The sequence below is a fragment of the Thamnophis sirtalis genome, unplaced genomic scaffold, assembly GCF_051295495.1.
Source record: "Thamnophis sirtalis isolate CommonGarterSnake01/CBP01778 unplaced genomic scaffold, rThaSir2_p1.2 scaffold_3, whole genome shotgun sequence".
In the NCBI taxonomy this organism is placed as follows: domain Eukaryota; kingdom Metazoa; phylum Chordata; class Lepidosauria; order Squamata; family Natricidae; genus Thamnophis; species Thamnophis sirtalis.
Window position 1 is genome coordinate 142,591,001 of NW_028261383.1, and position 16,360 is coordinate 142,607,360.

Genomic DNA, 16,360 nt, shown 5'->3' on the forward strand with positions numbered 1-16,360 from the left:
CCTCACCGATCCACTGCTGCAAGGCATTCATAACAAGAGCCTCAATAATGATTGCTTCCTTCCCTTTCTGAGGTGATGAAGCAGAATGGAATTAAGGGGGCCTGGTGTCAAGGCTGATGCCTGCAATAATTTCCCCTGTACTTGGTACCGTCCAGGACTCAGCTTGAATATACCGTATTTTTCAGAGTATAAGATGCATCAAGATTTTGAAGAGGCAATTTAAAAAAAAAAGTTTTTGTACTCTACAGACCACCTAAAAAACCTGTGTTTTTCGCAAAAATGCCCCCCTTTTTTTAAAAAAAAAAGGGCATGTATAGCCTTTAGGAGGCTTGTAGAGTACTCCTGGAGGGGGAGGCGTAAAAGTGAGCAAAAATCAGCCCATTTTTTGCTCATTTCTTCTCTCCCTAGCACCCAGGAGCTCTTTGAAAGCTTCCTAGAGGCTCTGCACCTCTATTTTGGTGAAGGGGGTGGGGTTTCAGGAGGCAAAAAATGCTGTATTCAGTGTATAAGATGCACCCAGATTTTCAGCCTCTTTTTTGAGGGAAAAAGGTGCATCTTATACTCCAAAAAATACGGTAGGTAGTACTCAACTTATGAAAAGTGGGAGCAGGATTTCCACTGCTAAGCAAGATGGTTAAGTGAGTTGCACCCAATTTTTTTTTGCCACAGGTCAGCAAACAACTAGAGTTAAGAGAACCAAACAGTTGTTAAGCAAATCTGGCTTCCCCCATTGACTTTGCTTGTGAAACACAGTTGACAAATCATATTAGCTAAAATGTTATCACTCCATTATGGCCAAGCATGATGCAGGAGTGTAGTTGGTCCAAAAACAACTACAGCCAACAAGGAAGATTGCAAACAGCAACCACAAGGCTCTGGTTGCTAAACAAATGGTTATAAGCTTCAGGGGTGGGGTCGGTTCCTGCCAGTTCTAACCTCTTCTATAGAAGATGTTCCACAAATCTACACTGCCATTTAGAACCGGTTCCAACTCCCTCCCACCACTCGTCCACACATTATCAAGATGAAGAGCGAGAGGAGGAATTCTGGAAGTGAAGTCCACAAGTCTTAAAAGTTGTCAAGTTTGAACACCCCTGGGTTTTTTTTTCAAAAGGGTTAGGGGTGCAAGGGTCTTGTAACTTGACAGCTTTAAGATTTGCCAGAGTTCCTGAGCCAACATGACTGGAGGAGGAATTCTGGGAGTCCACAAGTCTTAAAGCTGTCAAGTTTGAACACCCCTGGGGGGGGGTGTTTCTAAAGGGTTAGGGGTGCAAGGGTCTTGTACCTTGACAGCTTAAAGAGTTGTGTGCTTCAAATGCCGGTTTCTGAGCCAACATTTTAGTTGCTAAGCAAGAGCGTTAAGTGAGTTTCACATTTTATAAGTTGGCCACGCCCACCATCACATGACTACCAAGCCACTCCCACTGTCACATTGCTGGCAAGCCACTCCCACACAGTCACATGGCTGGCAAGCCACTACCACAAAGCAGGCCACACCTACAGAAGAGGTTCTAAAAAAATTTGAAACCCACCATTGCCCCAAGCGTATGTAAAATTGCTCTGCACTGGTGATGGCGAACCTTTTCATCACCGAGTGCCCAAACTGGAAAGATATAAACATAAGATAAAGGTTCCCCTTGCACATATGTGCTAGTTGTTCCCAACTCTAGGGCGTGGTACTCATCTCCGTTTCAAAGCCGAAGAGCCAGCGCTGTCCGAAGACGTCTCTGTGGTCATGTGGCTGGCATGACTAAATCTTGAAGGTGCACAGAACACTGCTACGTTCCCACCAAAGGCGGTTCCTATTTATTCTACTTGCATTTTTACATGCTTTTGAATTGCTAGGTTGGCAGAAGCTAGGACAAGTAATGGGGGCTCACTCAAGTTACGTGGTGCTAGGGATTCAAACCGGCGAACTGCCAAACTTTCTGATAGATAAGCTCAGCATCTTAGCCACTGAGCCACTACGTACATGCATACAAAATGTGAGCTTAAATCCTGGGTTCTGTCTTCCTGTCTTTTCCATCACAAAAGGCCGTCATCCACTCTCCTGAAGCTTCTTAAGAAAGGCCACCTAATTAGCATTCTCCTAACGTATTTTTTTAGTCTTACCTCCTCCCTTCTTTCTAATTTCAAATTTGATAGGCTGTGGATGTGTTATTTGGAGCCTAGAGAAAAATTCGATCTGTACTGGAAGAGTAGGCCTGGAATTATAGCTGTAATTCTGATTCAACTACTTAGGACCACCAGGTTGGGCTTTTCCTTTCAAGTCCTTTCATTAACCCAGTTTTCTTTTTTGACATGATTCAATTCATATATTGCACCAAATTGATTGCATAAATCTCCACGGTGAGCTGGTTCCTAACACTAGATTGTGAAACACAGTTGACAAATCATATGCGCTAAAACATTGTCATCCCATTATGGCCAAGCATGATTGAAACAAGCATAGTTGTTTCAAAAACAAAATGTTTCCTCCATTCCCAAAATATTAAAATTCCCATTTTGCAACACACACAAAAGTCCAGATTTGCATTATGTAGCTCAATTGAAAACAGCTTTGACTTAATTTGATTGGCAGAGCAACCAAGTACAGAAATGTTTCACATCTACGTATATCAAACCATGTAAAAGTTTGGAGTAGCTGAAACAGTGATTTACAAACCTAGCCATGATTTATTATGAGCCTAGCTAATAATGGTTGAAACAAAAAATCATAGCCAGAGCAAAATATGACCTCTATCCCTAGGTTTTTTCATTTACAAAGTTCAGCAGATATATAGAAACCTATTATTTGTATTACCTACTGAGGTAGCAGAATATTATCTTTCTCCAACTTCCACAATATAAAGGAAACATCTAGAGAATTTTGTAAAAAAAAAAAAAAAACAATTTATTGCTTACACAGCTAGGTGTACCATATAATAAGACCAGACATTCACTACATAACAAGACAGTTGGTCTTGTCTGAGCTGAAGTTTAACATTATAGTATAATAGTATTTTCCTGCAACAGATAGTTTAACGCAGTTTTTTCCTATCCAAATTTAGGCCACCTTTAATTCAACCGGGGATCCTCTGGCTGATTGTGACTGCAGGTCCTGGAATTTATAGCCTGCAGAGCTTTTGAATATGTGGATTGAAAATTCTGGGATATGCAGTACCCCCTATCTGAAGGTACTGTATCTCTTTGAGCAAGGTTAAAGGTGGATCTGTGGAGAATGCAGAATTTGAAGCAGTGAACTTTTTTCAGCTCCAGCTTTAACATCTATGGAGACAAGTGGCTCATTGTCATCACAATGTAATCTTCAGCCCTCTCAGTTATGCACAAAGGGATATGCTGCAACGATAGACAAGGCAGCTGTGATGCTTGCTAACCCCTACCTATCTACAACAGGAGCTTTGATGCTGGGAAAAAAGTATGCTTGCAACTCAGATAGCCCACATGATGATAAATGACCCTTCTGTGTTCAATGCTGGCCCATCTGATGGCCGCCTTCCCATTTGTAGCCAACCTGCTTACAGTTTTTCGCCACAAAAGGATTAAGCTTTATTTTATTTCAATGAAAGCTTATATCTGGTCCAGCATTCAAGGCCTGAGAGACTTCCAGTGGAAGCATTCACAGTAGATACAGGCATGAGGCTAGAATGCCAATCACACACACACAAAAGCCAAAAATTTCTGGAGCAGGGGTGGCTTTCCATGGCCCCAACATTAATAATAAAAAAAGACCTTAAACAATTATGAATAGTTGGGGGAGGAAAAAATATAGTTTTCTCTACCATATTGCATAAATAACCATATATGCCTAAAGCATCCAATATTTACCAATAATGGGAATTAATTGGCCTGTTAGGAAACTGGACAATACTTCTGGGAGGCCCTTCCAAAAATCTGAGTGGGAAAATTAGGCAAAGTGTTTATGAAGTCCATCCAGTGAGGCATTTACTACTCCAAAGCAGACATGAATGAGAAGAAGACAGACAGGCTGTATGAATATTCTTGAAGTTTGAGCTTCGGATTCAGAAGATTGGCTGCCCCATACTGGTATAGCCATGGTTCTTTCCTGGCTGGGCTAAACTGAAAAAAAATTCATCAAGGAAAAACTGATTGGATCCTATGTGGAAACCTATTGCTATGAAAGAGCAAAGCATAACGCATTACAGTAGTCATTCTGAATGACACACACGCTCAAAACTCAAACAATCCTCCTTCACACGCATTCACGCAAACATACAAAGTTGGCTGCTGAATGGAATACGTGGTCCAATAGTGCCAACTCATATTGCACTTGAGTGAGGTACGAAACTGAGTTTAAAAAAAAAATGACTCAGAACCTGGCCTCTTTGGACCACCGGATTTTGTGAGAGAAAGGAGGCCAGGGTAGGTATGGATTTTAAGACACATGTAAACAAAAGGGAAGGGCAAAAGCCCCCAATAACAGAGAACGGCAACATCTCTTAACATGATGAGGGACACAAGCTCCATCTCCAGCAGGCTGAAACTTCACCTTGCCCCCTAGAAATTAGTCCAGCAGCTCATTTTATTTATTGGTCTCAGTCCTTTGTCCTCTTCATAACCTACTTCTGATGCCTTTGATTGTTTTTTCTTTTTAACGAACTGCACGTTCTCTTGCTCTTGCCAGAAAAGCACCTTAATAAAAGTCTCAAAGGCCTTTTTTTGTATTGAAACCTGTCCTTTCTCAGGCTTCCGTGAGGCAGGAACAAGAGGCCATGCGACTGAAGGACGCGGCTTCTTCATTTCACAGTCCTGTCAGGATGTCAGTCAAAACAAGGATCAGAACAAGGAAGTTCCTGACCTCCTCACCCTTCACTGATTGGCTCAGAACACGAGCACAAAGTCAGAAAGGTCTATCCACAGTCAATGCCAAGCTCAATCCAGGCACAACTCGTATTTTAGCTGAGCTTGTTCGGTTGGTAAGACCGGGTCACAGGCAGAGGCAGCTTGTGGAGGCCTAGAGAAGAGAAAAGAAAAGTAGTTGATCAAGTCAAGCCTGCAGTCTCGTCCTTGGCTATTTAGGCAAGAAGAAAGCCAGCGCGACACAACAATTTTGTTATTTGTTGCAAGCCACTTGCCAAAAGTGGTATAAGAGAGGCCAACAAGTTTAGCACAACAAAAAAACACAAATTAAAAAAAAAAAAAACCAAGCCAGCATGCAATCAAGGCAGAAAGCTCTTCTTAATGGAAAGCAGGCCAACTTAACAGAAGTTCCAAGCCTTTCCCAAACTCAAAAGCTTGGCACGCTCATATGTATACACCTATATACTAAGCCCAACTGGCTTAGCCCTAGCTTTCTGAATAAATAACAATTGACAGGGATCACACAAGACACTAAGTTTTTAAAAAAAGATATCATAATTCAACGCCATGTGTGAACAAGCTACTGGCCATCCGAAAAGAAGAGGCTTCCAGTCCTAGGCTACGCAAGAGACATTCCTTTCCAGGTTGATCAGGCCCCCAGTTGTCTTCCCCTCCTCATTCTCAGAAGACACCCAGACATACTTACCAACTGCCCTGATGAGTTCTGCCTGCACAGCCCAGGTGAACTTCTTCACCAAGCAAAGAGTTGTGAGTCCGGCAAAGAGCATATTATAGAGGAAAACAATGTAGAAGTTTCCCAGCCAGTTAAATCTCCCGAAGTCTCCTAGCAAGTCAAATCTTGTAATCCCTGAAACAAAGAGGAGAAGGAAAGAGGCTGACAACCAGGGACCAGAAATATACCTGTCTTCCAATCCCAATCTTGGCTCTTGTAGGAGGATCAGATCAACTACCATGACATTTCAAATCTGGGGCAGAATTGAGCACCTTCACAAGTTTTGCTTCCATTAAAGAGTGTGTGTGTGGTGTGTGTGTATGTGTGTGTGTATGTACATACACACATATGTATATGTATCTATATATCCCATTTGGCGCCAAAAATTTAAAAAAGCTTTCGAAGGGAATTTTAGTGCTCTACCATTTCTTGTACCTTTTCGGAAGATCTACTGGCAGAAACAGGATAATTAGATTAACCTTTTTTTTATTTACCACATTATTTAGGTTTCATCTGGGCAAGTCTTTTCATCATTACTATAGCTCCAGTTTTTACAATGAGGCTACACATTTATTTGACTGATCAACCTGATAGGTAGATCCAGGAAGCTACAGAATAGATAACTGTGCAGATAAGAAAGAACAAGACTCACCCAACGTACGAGACAACACAGGGAGTGCAGAACTCAACACTAAGAGGGAGACGCAGTTCCCAATGATCTGCCAGGAAATACAATTGAAAACAATGATGTGCATACTTGCCACTGGCTACCTTCATCTCACACATTCAATCATACACAAGAATTTACTTATTTACTTATGTATCCCACTTTTATTTTTTAACAAGTAACTCACATCAGCAAACATACCTAATACCCCTTCCTCCTCCTCTTTTCTACATTACAATAATCCTGTAAGGTGACTTTGACTGAGAAAGAGTGGCAGGCCGAGTTTTCATGTCAAAGGTGGAACTAGAACTTGTTGTGGCCCACCAGTGGCCAGCAGAGCTGGCAGCGGAGTTGGATAGTGAGGTGGTTGGGGAGGAACATGGGACAATCCTGGGGCCTGAGGAAAGCTCAGACGAGGGGTCTGAGTTGGAGGCAGAGCTAGACAGCAGTGAGGCAGAGGAACAGCTGAAACCTGTTCCCAGTGTGCGCATGTGCAGAGCTGCCAGAAGACAATAACAACTAAAAAAACAGCGTCAACTTAGGAGTAAAACCACAACTTGGAGGTGATTGGCCCCTCCCAGAGGAAACAAAAGAGGAGCGAACGGGGAGTGGGCTTTTGCAGGAAACAATTTGTTCATTCGGTCGTTGCCAGAGTGGAAAGTTCTGTTTGTGACTATAAGAGACTCTATGCCAAGTTTTGTGCTTGAAATCTACTTATTTGGCATCTCGCCAAATGAGATAAGGTTCGTGTTGATAAACATTCCTCTGAAAGACTGTTTGCTAAGCCTTGTGGACTGTGAATGAAAGGAATTCACAGTTGTGTAAATAAAAGGGAACCGAGACTCTGCTTCTTGCTTTTTAAGGAAGCCTGAGTCAGAATAGAACTCGCCATCTTCCACTTTCTAGTCTGATGCATTAACCACTAGACCAAACCAGCTCTAATTGTTCCTTTATCCATAATTATCTTTACCAGGTTCAGTTTGTTCCCTCCAAAGGACAGAAGAGACTGCAACTGATCTCTCCACAATTGGAGAGTCTTCAGCATCTTACACATCCTTCACCTTGCATGAGGAGATCCAGAGACCAAGTCTTTGGCAAAGAGCATCTCTCTATATTACTTCTGCTCCAAAAGGCAGGCAGGCCCATTTGACTGCTGAACACTAGCAATATCTGGTCTGTCAAATAGCTACATGTGATGCATGGAGATTTCCTCCTAATCCAAAACTGGGGCAAACCAGAGCCAGTTCCCTGGGAGATTGTGCTGCCAGATTCAGTGACAAATTTCCTCCCAAAGGCTGTTTTTCAGGCTTGGTTTTGGAATTCTTTGGAGATTTAAAAACTCAGAAGGGGAGCAGGAAATCTCTGGAAGGCAAATCACTCATATCTGTTACCCTGTGACAATATTCCCAAATTGGGATTTGGGTACATTTAAAAGAGTTGGGGAAGACTGTAAGAGGGAGGCTCAACTCTTTGTCTCCAGTTTCTCTTCTCACCCTTAGAATTACGAAGATGGGGGAAGGGGGCTGATACCCCCTATTTCAGTCAATCTCAGTATTTCTAAAGCACAGCTAGCAGACCCATGGAAAGTCAGGAAACTGTCTTTCAAACAATGCGGATGCATAACTGGCTTTTGAACAGAGATTATTATAAGGCAATAAACACAAGGTTTCCTCTCTCAAACTAGAAGCCCTTTCTCTGTCTTTGCTAAAATTCACTCATCCCATTTCTCAACTAGGTCTCTTTGCAACTCCACATGCCATTCTCTACCAGAGATTGTCCCACCACCTTGCTTCAAAATTCAAAGCTCTCTAACTATTACAATTCTGTAAACCAGCATTTCTGGAACCATCTATTCCATCTGTCCAACCTTGGCAATTTTAAGACTTGTGGACTTCCCTTTTCTTTCTTTTCCCTACACTTTTCTTTCTCCTTTTCCCTTCCCTATTTTTTCCTACTGTTTTACTTTGTATTTTATATGATTAATTAAAAAATAAAAGACCCGTGGACTTCAACTTCAGCATGGCTGGTTGGGGAATTCTGGGGGTTGAAATCCACAGGTCTTAAAAGTTGCCAAGGGTGACACCCCTGATCTATTCAAATATTGTAACTGCTAAAAAGATTGTTCCTTTTTGCTGTGTTTCTAGCATTCCATGGACAACATTTCAACTAATGGTTTGGAGGTTTTACTAGTGAAAGTATGTAATAATAAAATGTTATAGGACAAAGGCCTACCTTAGTCATGGCTGTGTTGTGTTGTTCAGGCAGCAGTTTAATGAAAAATGGGGAGCTATAGAATCCCACAACAGAGGAGATCATTAAATAACTGAGAAACGTTAAGGAAGAACAGAACAATCTTCAGCTTATGTAAATCAATCAATTATTCACTAAGTCTGCATTACTATTACTATTCTTCTTCTCATCGTTCCTATCACTCATCTTCTCCCACTTATGACTGCAGGACTGTAATTTTGTTGCTTGTATCCTTACGATTTATATGGATATTGTTTCCTGATTGCTTATTTGTACCCTATGACTATCATAAAGTGTGGTACCTTATGATTCTTGACGAACGTACATTGTCTTTTTATGTACACTAAGAGCATATGCATCAAAGACAAATCCCTTGTGTGTCCAATCACACTTGGACAATAAAAATTTCTCTTCTCTTCTATTAAATTTTATGTTAGGGATCTTTTGAGAAAAAAAAGAACACAACTACCCATATTATACACAGATTATGCAACATTATAGTAAAATGGAAGCTGGAAGGAAGGAAAATTCAGGAGAGTAAAAAAGGAAAAAAATCTTTGCAAATGACAGTGGTGGGTTCATGGAGATGCCCCCTTGGATGGCGTCAGAAAGGTAGCAGACTATGGAAGAGAAGCCTCTCAGTAGTTACAATAACAGAGACAGGATGAAAGAAAACCAGAACAGGTTATTAATCACGAGAGGATCCAACAAAGGGGGGAAAAATGTGAAACAGACCAATAGAAAAAACTGAGTGTTTTCTTACTAAACATGAACAGCATTAACTACACCAAGAGCAACAAAGGAGATTCCAGTAAGGATACAATATCAGAATGACCTGCATGGCTGCTCCAAAAGAGCCAAAGACAGAGAAAGAAACTTTTCCAAGTGGTGCATCCTGCAGAACGAGAAAAGGAATTAGGTTACGTTGGGGAGGGAAACACGACAAAAATCTATGCTTTTCTGCACATCAAAAGCTCAGTGCTGCAGCCCAAACCAAATTCTTGCTGGGGGAATCCTTTTCTATAAATGCCCTGCTATTCCTTACTGTCATAAAAGTTGGGTTTTAAAGTTGGTTGACGAGCTTAAAGTCCCTGCTTAGCTCTTTGCATTTTCCCATCATCAGAAGAAACAGAATATATGGCTCGCCTCCCAGTAGCCTCTCCCATGGGAAGGAGAAGCTTCTTTCAAATGGACAAAGGGAAGTCAATGACCATCTCCCCCTGGAGTTCTCTATAGAAACTCTCTGCCTCTGTTCTGGAGGATTGGGGAGCTCTAAAACAAAATAAGGAGATGCAGAAAGGAAAGGAGGTAAAAGGCATAGGCAGCTGAGTTTCATTCTCAAGGAAACCTGCCTACTCCATGCACTATGTATAATAGTAGAATATAACTTTTGTTCTCTGGGGCAAACTACACTCCTGGGACAAAAGCTTATAGCAGACTAGAGCAGGGGTCTCCAACCTTGGCAACTTTAAGACTTATGGACTTCAACTCCCAGAGTTCCTCTTAAAGTTGCCAAGGTTGGAGACCCCTGGACTAGAGCATTTAATGGTCCCTGGGCCATATCTGGCCCTTTGGCTGTCCAGCTTGCAGCGATTGCTTTGATTTTGAAGGCAACTGCTATTTTTTTTCAATTTACATGTGTCTCTATGCATACTTATGCACCTTCACAGCCTATTGCTTTGGCCCTCCACAAGAATCCCAGTATCTTATATGGTTCCTTAGGAAACGTAATTGCCCATCCGTGGCTTATAGGATACCAGCTCTCCCCTAGGGAAAGGAGGATAGACGCTGGATTCCTGAAATAGGGACTTTGCCCCAACTTAAAGCAATTGTGTACCATCTGAATGATCCATAAGGACATCTGATAGAGTCATTCATCAAACTGCCAAAGAAAACCAGGCACAAGAAAAGTAGAAAAGCACCAAGGAGGTATCATCAGGTACCTTTTGCCGCCCTCACCTGGATTCCTCGAGGCATTGCAGCATCATCCAACAGCAGCTCGAGAACATGGAAGCAAACAACCAGAACAGAGATGCCCTAGAAAATACCATGTAAACACCTGAGTATTAGATGAAAGGTAAGAGATAAGAGGTTTCCATGCTGTATCCTGAGCTTCACCTTAAAGAGCTGTACAGTAGAAGCTGTTTTGCGGCAGTACATTAGAAGCCATTTGAAGGCACAACAGGCCGTATCGCAACAGAACACAACCCCCAAGGGGTGTTAGGGCTGTCTTAGCCTCACAGTATTTGTTTCCAGAGAGTAAGTAGCCATCTGTGTACCAAGTTTGGTTGAAATTGCTCGAGGCGTTCCAGAGTTATGCTGGAACATACGCATGCGCGCACACGCACACAGAGAGCCATTTTTATATATAAAGAAAACAATTCTAAAGTCTTCAATAACTTTCTCTGGAGAAACTCTTTGCTGCCCCCTAGTGGCTACTCCATTCAGGCCGGGATTACCTATAATACTGCATAACTTGTTCTATTACAGCAATTACTTAACCTCAGCAAATTTAAGACCCATGGATTTCAACTCCCAGAATGCCTCAGTTAGAAGGCATTCTGGGAGCTGAAGTCCACATGTCTTAAAAGTTGCTGAGGTTGAGAAACAACTGTATTAAGCTACATATACATGTATCTCTTTTTGCTACTTCACAGTTTAACAATACACTGTGTTCTTCGGCATATAGAATAGATGTAAATAAAGTTCAAAGTATATATTTAAAAACAAACTTTTAGGGATCATTTTCAGACCATTTTCCTGACTTCAGGAGGTTGATATGGCAAATCTAAAGGCTGGAAATGGGGAAGTGAAATTCCCAAAAACGGGAATGCAGAAAAGTTGGAGAGGCCGATCTGTATGAGGGACAGGGTACGTGGCCCTTCTGATGAACAATAGGAATTACTGTCAAGTGTTATTTGGATGGCCGCATGCTGTTGATAAAATACTGCTAAAGACTGATATAGACCAAAATAGAAATTTACAATTAATTTCAGCCCCAGAATTTACCGTCAATGACAGCAGAGACAGCATAGCCAATGGATAGCCCAGGTTCCTTTGCCAACCGGAAGCTTTGCGGCGGGTTTCTGCCAAAAAAGGAGGGGGGAAATGCACAGTTATAATACACAGAAGTTATATTGGACTAGCCGATAACTTGGCGTTGCTCAGGAATTTATTTATAGGGGGGAAATGTCCGGACCAAACATAATTTCTAATGTTGGATTTTTCCCATTACAAGAGAGAGCCCCTTGTGGAGTACTGTGAAGCCATTACCATGACAACTTCACTGTAGAAGCCATTTTATGGCAGTACAGTAGAATCCATTTGAAGGCACAACAGGCTCTATCTTAACAAAACATCACCCCGAGGGGTTTTCGGGGTGCCTTACCCCACAGTGTTTATTTTTCAGAGACTAAGTCATCTGTGTACCAGGTTTCGTTGAAATTGCTCGAGGCATTCCAGAGTTATGCTGGTACACACACACACTCACGCGTTTTTATATATATAGATGAAGGATGACAATTTTCCATGGTCTCTTGAGGCAATTCTCATTTCCAAGATAACTTCATTTAAGCTCTCTTCCCTCCTAAGGAGAACAACCTCACTGCAATAGAGCGAGGTCCATTGACCTCCAGTAAGATGTTTGCCTCCAATAAAATCAAACTTAATAAAGAAAAGGAGCCAATACTAACATGGGTTTTACTCATCCCCCCCAATCTCTTGTGGATCACGGGGAGAGAAGCCTGAAAGGCCCAGAAGGAAGTGATCAAAAGCTAAAACACTGTTCAAAATTATAGGCCTCAATCCCAGGCACTGCATATTCAATTTTGTTGTGGTTCTCTCAAGTATTTCTCCAAAAGATAAGGACTCGGCATCTTTGTGGTGTTAGTTCTTAGGTTGGAGCCATCTTGTCTCCTGTGGCTCCATCTCAAGTTTAGAAGATGAAGACAAGTTCCCCTGTTCCCCTCCATAATTTTAATACAGATCCCAACAGATTGTAGATTACCAAGGTTATGGCCTAAGCACCTGGAAGGCATCCATTTCCTGCTCTAGTTCTAAATGAAGCATAAGCAGATTTAGAATAGCTATCAAGAGTGAAGCAGCTTCCCTGCTGTGCCATCATAAATTCTTAAACCCAAGTCCTGGCAGGTTTCTGAAAAAGCATGGAAAGGCATCAGGGGTGGGTTGCTGCCAGTTCGGTGCGCGCAATTTTGCATGCATGCACTCACTTTGCTCATGCACACGCCAGACGTGTGCTACACGCACGTGCAGTTGCCCATAAATTGGTCCACACATGCGCAGAACATTTGAAAATGGAAAAAAAACATGCCGCACCAACTGGGGAACTGGTTCGCAGGCATGGCAGGCCTGGGTCACTGCCGCTGCCGGTTCTGGCGACCCAGGCCAGCAAACCACTATCGGTTCAGCCGAACCAGTCCGAACCAACCTCTGAAAGGCATACGTAATAGAGAATGTGAATGCATCTGGGAAAATCTTAGTATGCCATTTATATGGCAGGAGGGGAATTAATCTGAGTACTCCCAGGCTAGCATTGCATAAATGTTCGATCTATCCATAATTTAAAAAAAAAAGTGCTTGGTGCAATACCAGACAGAACACAAGGGATAGGAAATAGGACTGTTTTGATAAACAGAGGGGCAACAGAGTTATCTCCACGGACGAAAGAGCAGGAGCAACCAGCTTCCTTCCACTGTACATTTTATTCTTACCCAGTGTTATCCTGTGTGCATGAATGGCTAGGTATTGTTGTCTCAACATTTCCATATCAAAATTGAGCCAGCAGGAGGTTTTCCCTGAACAACAACAACAAAAAGAGAGTAAAAAGATAGAACCTGGATCAGCCTCAATGCCCACATGCAGCAAACTCCTTGTCGTGACACCAGGGTACAGTCCTCTATATAGGTAACCCTTATTGAATGACTCCTCGCTCGTTATCTGTTCGAAGTTACATTGGAGGTGAATGTGGCGGGTGTACAATGGGTCCTCGTCATTGCAGCTGTCACATGGTCATAATTTGGATGCATGGCAATCCCTCACAATTACAACAGTCACAGCATCCTTCAGTCATGTGATTGCCACTTGCAACCTTCCAGGTGGCCTCTGACAAGCAAAGGCAATGGGGAACCCATCAGGAGATGGCAAATAGCAATCATGTGACTACAGAATGCTGCAGCCATACGGGAGTCATCCAGCAATAGCAAGTGGGACCGCTGCAACATCCACCATAAGTTGGCATGGTCACGCGATACGATGCTTTACGACTGCATTGCTTATTATTAAGTGAGAATTACCTATAATTGTCCTTTCAAAACATGTTAAAAATGGATCTCCTCTGGAGATCCCTTGTAGACTGCTGTATGTAGGCAGCCATGATGATTGCTGTATGTCAGCTCTGTCATTTCTGAATGGATTTTATATAGAACTAATATTTGTTGTAGAGGTCTTTATAATTTAGTTGGTCTGTGGTGCTGTACACCACTGAGAGTCCAATACAGATTGCAATGGGATAGAAAATAGATGAACGGATTGTCATTTCAGCTGTCTGCTAAATCCAAGCACAAGAATTCCCAAGCCTCAGCTCTATCCAGCCTTAAATGGGCACCTACCAGAGTTGATCTTGCGAGAAATGGCAGCTTCCTCAAATCCCGTGCAGCTCAGTTGCTCATCTAAATCCTCCAGGAGCTGAAAAGGCAGGAAAAATATACTCAGCTCCCTACTGGGAATAAAGCTGTTTGCTTTGACCATTCCAGAAAAAAATGTATTTCTACAGCTGATGCCTTTTCTCTTTCCCAATCAACTAAGTAAAGATGCAGAGTAGGTGATTAAGAACTGGTTTAACATATAGACCTGTGGGATTGGCAATAATGGCAGGGATTTTTAATCTGCCAAGTGTTTTAACATCAGCAACAATAGCATGTTGCTTAAAGCAGTTTAGGAGGAGGAACAACAACAGGAGGAATAATTGCAATGGATTTTTCAGGTGGAAGAATGGTGCCTTTATTTCATTCTACCAGTCAAAACAGTTTTGGGCAACAAGTTATGTAATGCAAATCATAATACCCAATGAACTAGATTTGAGAGAAAGAGGGAGGGAGGGAAGGAAGGAAGAAACGAAGGAATTGATTTTGCAGTCCTGATGTGTTTCCACCTCTCCTTGAATCTCTTACCTCTGGCCCTGGTTGTTTCACTTTCTTCCCGAATAACGGTTTGATCATAGTTAGCTAGAAAGGAGACCATCCCTACTGCTTGATTTGGTATCATAAATGATGATAATTAGCCCTAGCCCTTTTTTTGGAACTGACGCTAGAAAGGCTGAAGCTAACTCACCCTGGGCTTGACCAACAGTGTCCCTGTGACAGTGAACATCCGTGACAGACCGAAGGGTGTACACACTGTAAAGAATTGGAGAGAGAAAAATTGCGATTAGCCCCAGCAAATAACTCCCTGATGATCATCTCTTGCCAGAAGGTGGCACTGTTCTCCACAATCTAGGAAAGTGGATAGGTTCTGCCAGGAAAACAGACCTCTCTGCTTGCTTTGCTGTTTTATCATGCCAAATGCCATCATTTGTCCAGCACAGAGCAGTTGTGGAAAACAGTTGCCATTCTAGGAATCCAGCAGGTTAAAAATAAAAAAACGAACCCAAGTCACCTCTTTCTACAGGGCAACAGATTACTTGAGTTTGGGCTCTTCCAAGTTATTACCTTCACATCCCCATTATCTACCATTTCCCTATTGCATTATTCAAAGAGGCACTTTTTCTTTCAAATGGTTAGATGATGGGAGCCACATTCCCCAAGTCTTTCCAAATGCTTTAGAACTGCAACCCTCAGAATTCTGAGCTAACATGGATGAATGTTGGGGTTCTGACCTATCAGGTAATGACTCTGCTGGCTAGGAATTCTGGGAGTTGTAGTCCCTAAGAAGTTAGAAAATGTTGCTGTGCTGGGTCTCAACTGATCAGCTCTAGGAAACCGTAATACTTCTGTAACAGACCATATCTACAACAGACACTGTCTATTACCAGTATTAACAATTCAAATAACAAGGCAGCAGGTGATAAGAACACTCCTTCTGGGTCCCAAACACTGAAGCAGCAGACAGAAGTGAAAACTTACACAGGAGCAGGAGGACACCAAACAAGGAGATGCAGGAGTAGAGGTAGGGAAGGTAGTATTCCCAGAGATCTGTGGGAGAAAAAAAACAATAGTCAGGTTACAGCCCAGGAGAAAAGAAACATGGACCTCTAGGTCTATCTAGGAAATATCAAGGATGTTGCTGAACTTCAAACCCCAACATTCCCCAATCATCAGAGCCAAGAACAAGGGGAAGCTGGGAACTGAATTCAGCCATCTCTGACGGCTCCTAGATTGCCCAGGACTGAGCTGCAGATCCTACTGAATACAAAATAAGAGACTATCAGAAAGCAGGAACCAAACTACTGAACAAGGGCCATCTGATCACATTTGCCCCAAGTTATTACTTCTAAGATCTAGATTTTACTCAGGAGCTGAAGGTAGCACATAGCAATAGCAATAGACTTATATACCGCTTCGCAGTGCTTTACACCTCTCTGTAAGTGGTTTACAGAGTCAGCCTATTGCCCCCAATAATCTGGGTCTTCATTTTACCCACCTCGGAAGGATGGAAGGCTCAGTCAACCTTGAGCCTGGTGAGAATCGAACTGCTGGAGTGAACAGTGAGTTAGCCTGTGATACTGCATTCTAACCACTGCACCACCACGGCTCTGGGCTTTCCCTCCTCCTATTTCCCCCCACAACAATCCTGTGAGGTAGATTGGGCTGAGAAAGAATGACAGGCCCAAAGTAACTCATCCACTGAGTCTTTGTGGCCGAGGGGGGACTAGA

General features: G+C 42.4%; 1 protein-coding gene across 1 annotated transcript in view; it reads right to left on the reverse strand.

The window, feature by feature from the left end:
- Positions 1 to 2,750: 2,750 nt before the first annotated feature.
- Positions 2,751 to 16,360, reverse strand: part of LMBR1L (limb development membrane protein 1 like) — a 42,999-nt gene continuing 29,389 nt past the window's right edge. The window contains exons 7-17 of the mRNA XM_014063511.2: positions 15,611 to 15,679; positions 14,820 to 14,884; positions 14,099 to 14,174; positions 13,202 to 13,285; positions 11,481 to 11,557; positions 10,431 to 10,508; positions 9,293 to 9,366; positions 8,454 to 8,544; positions 6,207 to 6,273; positions 5,528 to 5,689; positions 2,751 to 4,975 (exon numbers count right to left, since the gene is read on the reverse strand). Coding sequence (XP_013918986.2) covers positions 4,917 to 4,975; positions 5,528 to 5,689; positions 6,207 to 6,273; positions 8,454 to 8,544; positions 9,293 to 9,366; positions 10,431 to 10,508; positions 11,481 to 11,557; positions 13,202 to 13,285; positions 14,099 to 14,174; positions 14,820 to 14,884; positions 15,611 to 15,679 — 902 coding nt within the window. The 3' untranslated portion in view covers positions 2,751 to 4,916. The remainder of the gene's footprint in view (positions 4,976 to 5,527; positions 5,690 to 6,206; positions 6,274 to 8,453; positions 8,545 to 9,292; positions 9,367 to 10,430; positions 10,509 to 11,480; positions 11,558 to 13,201; positions 13,286 to 14,098; positions 14,175 to 14,819; positions 14,885 to 15,610; positions 15,680 to 16,360) is intronic.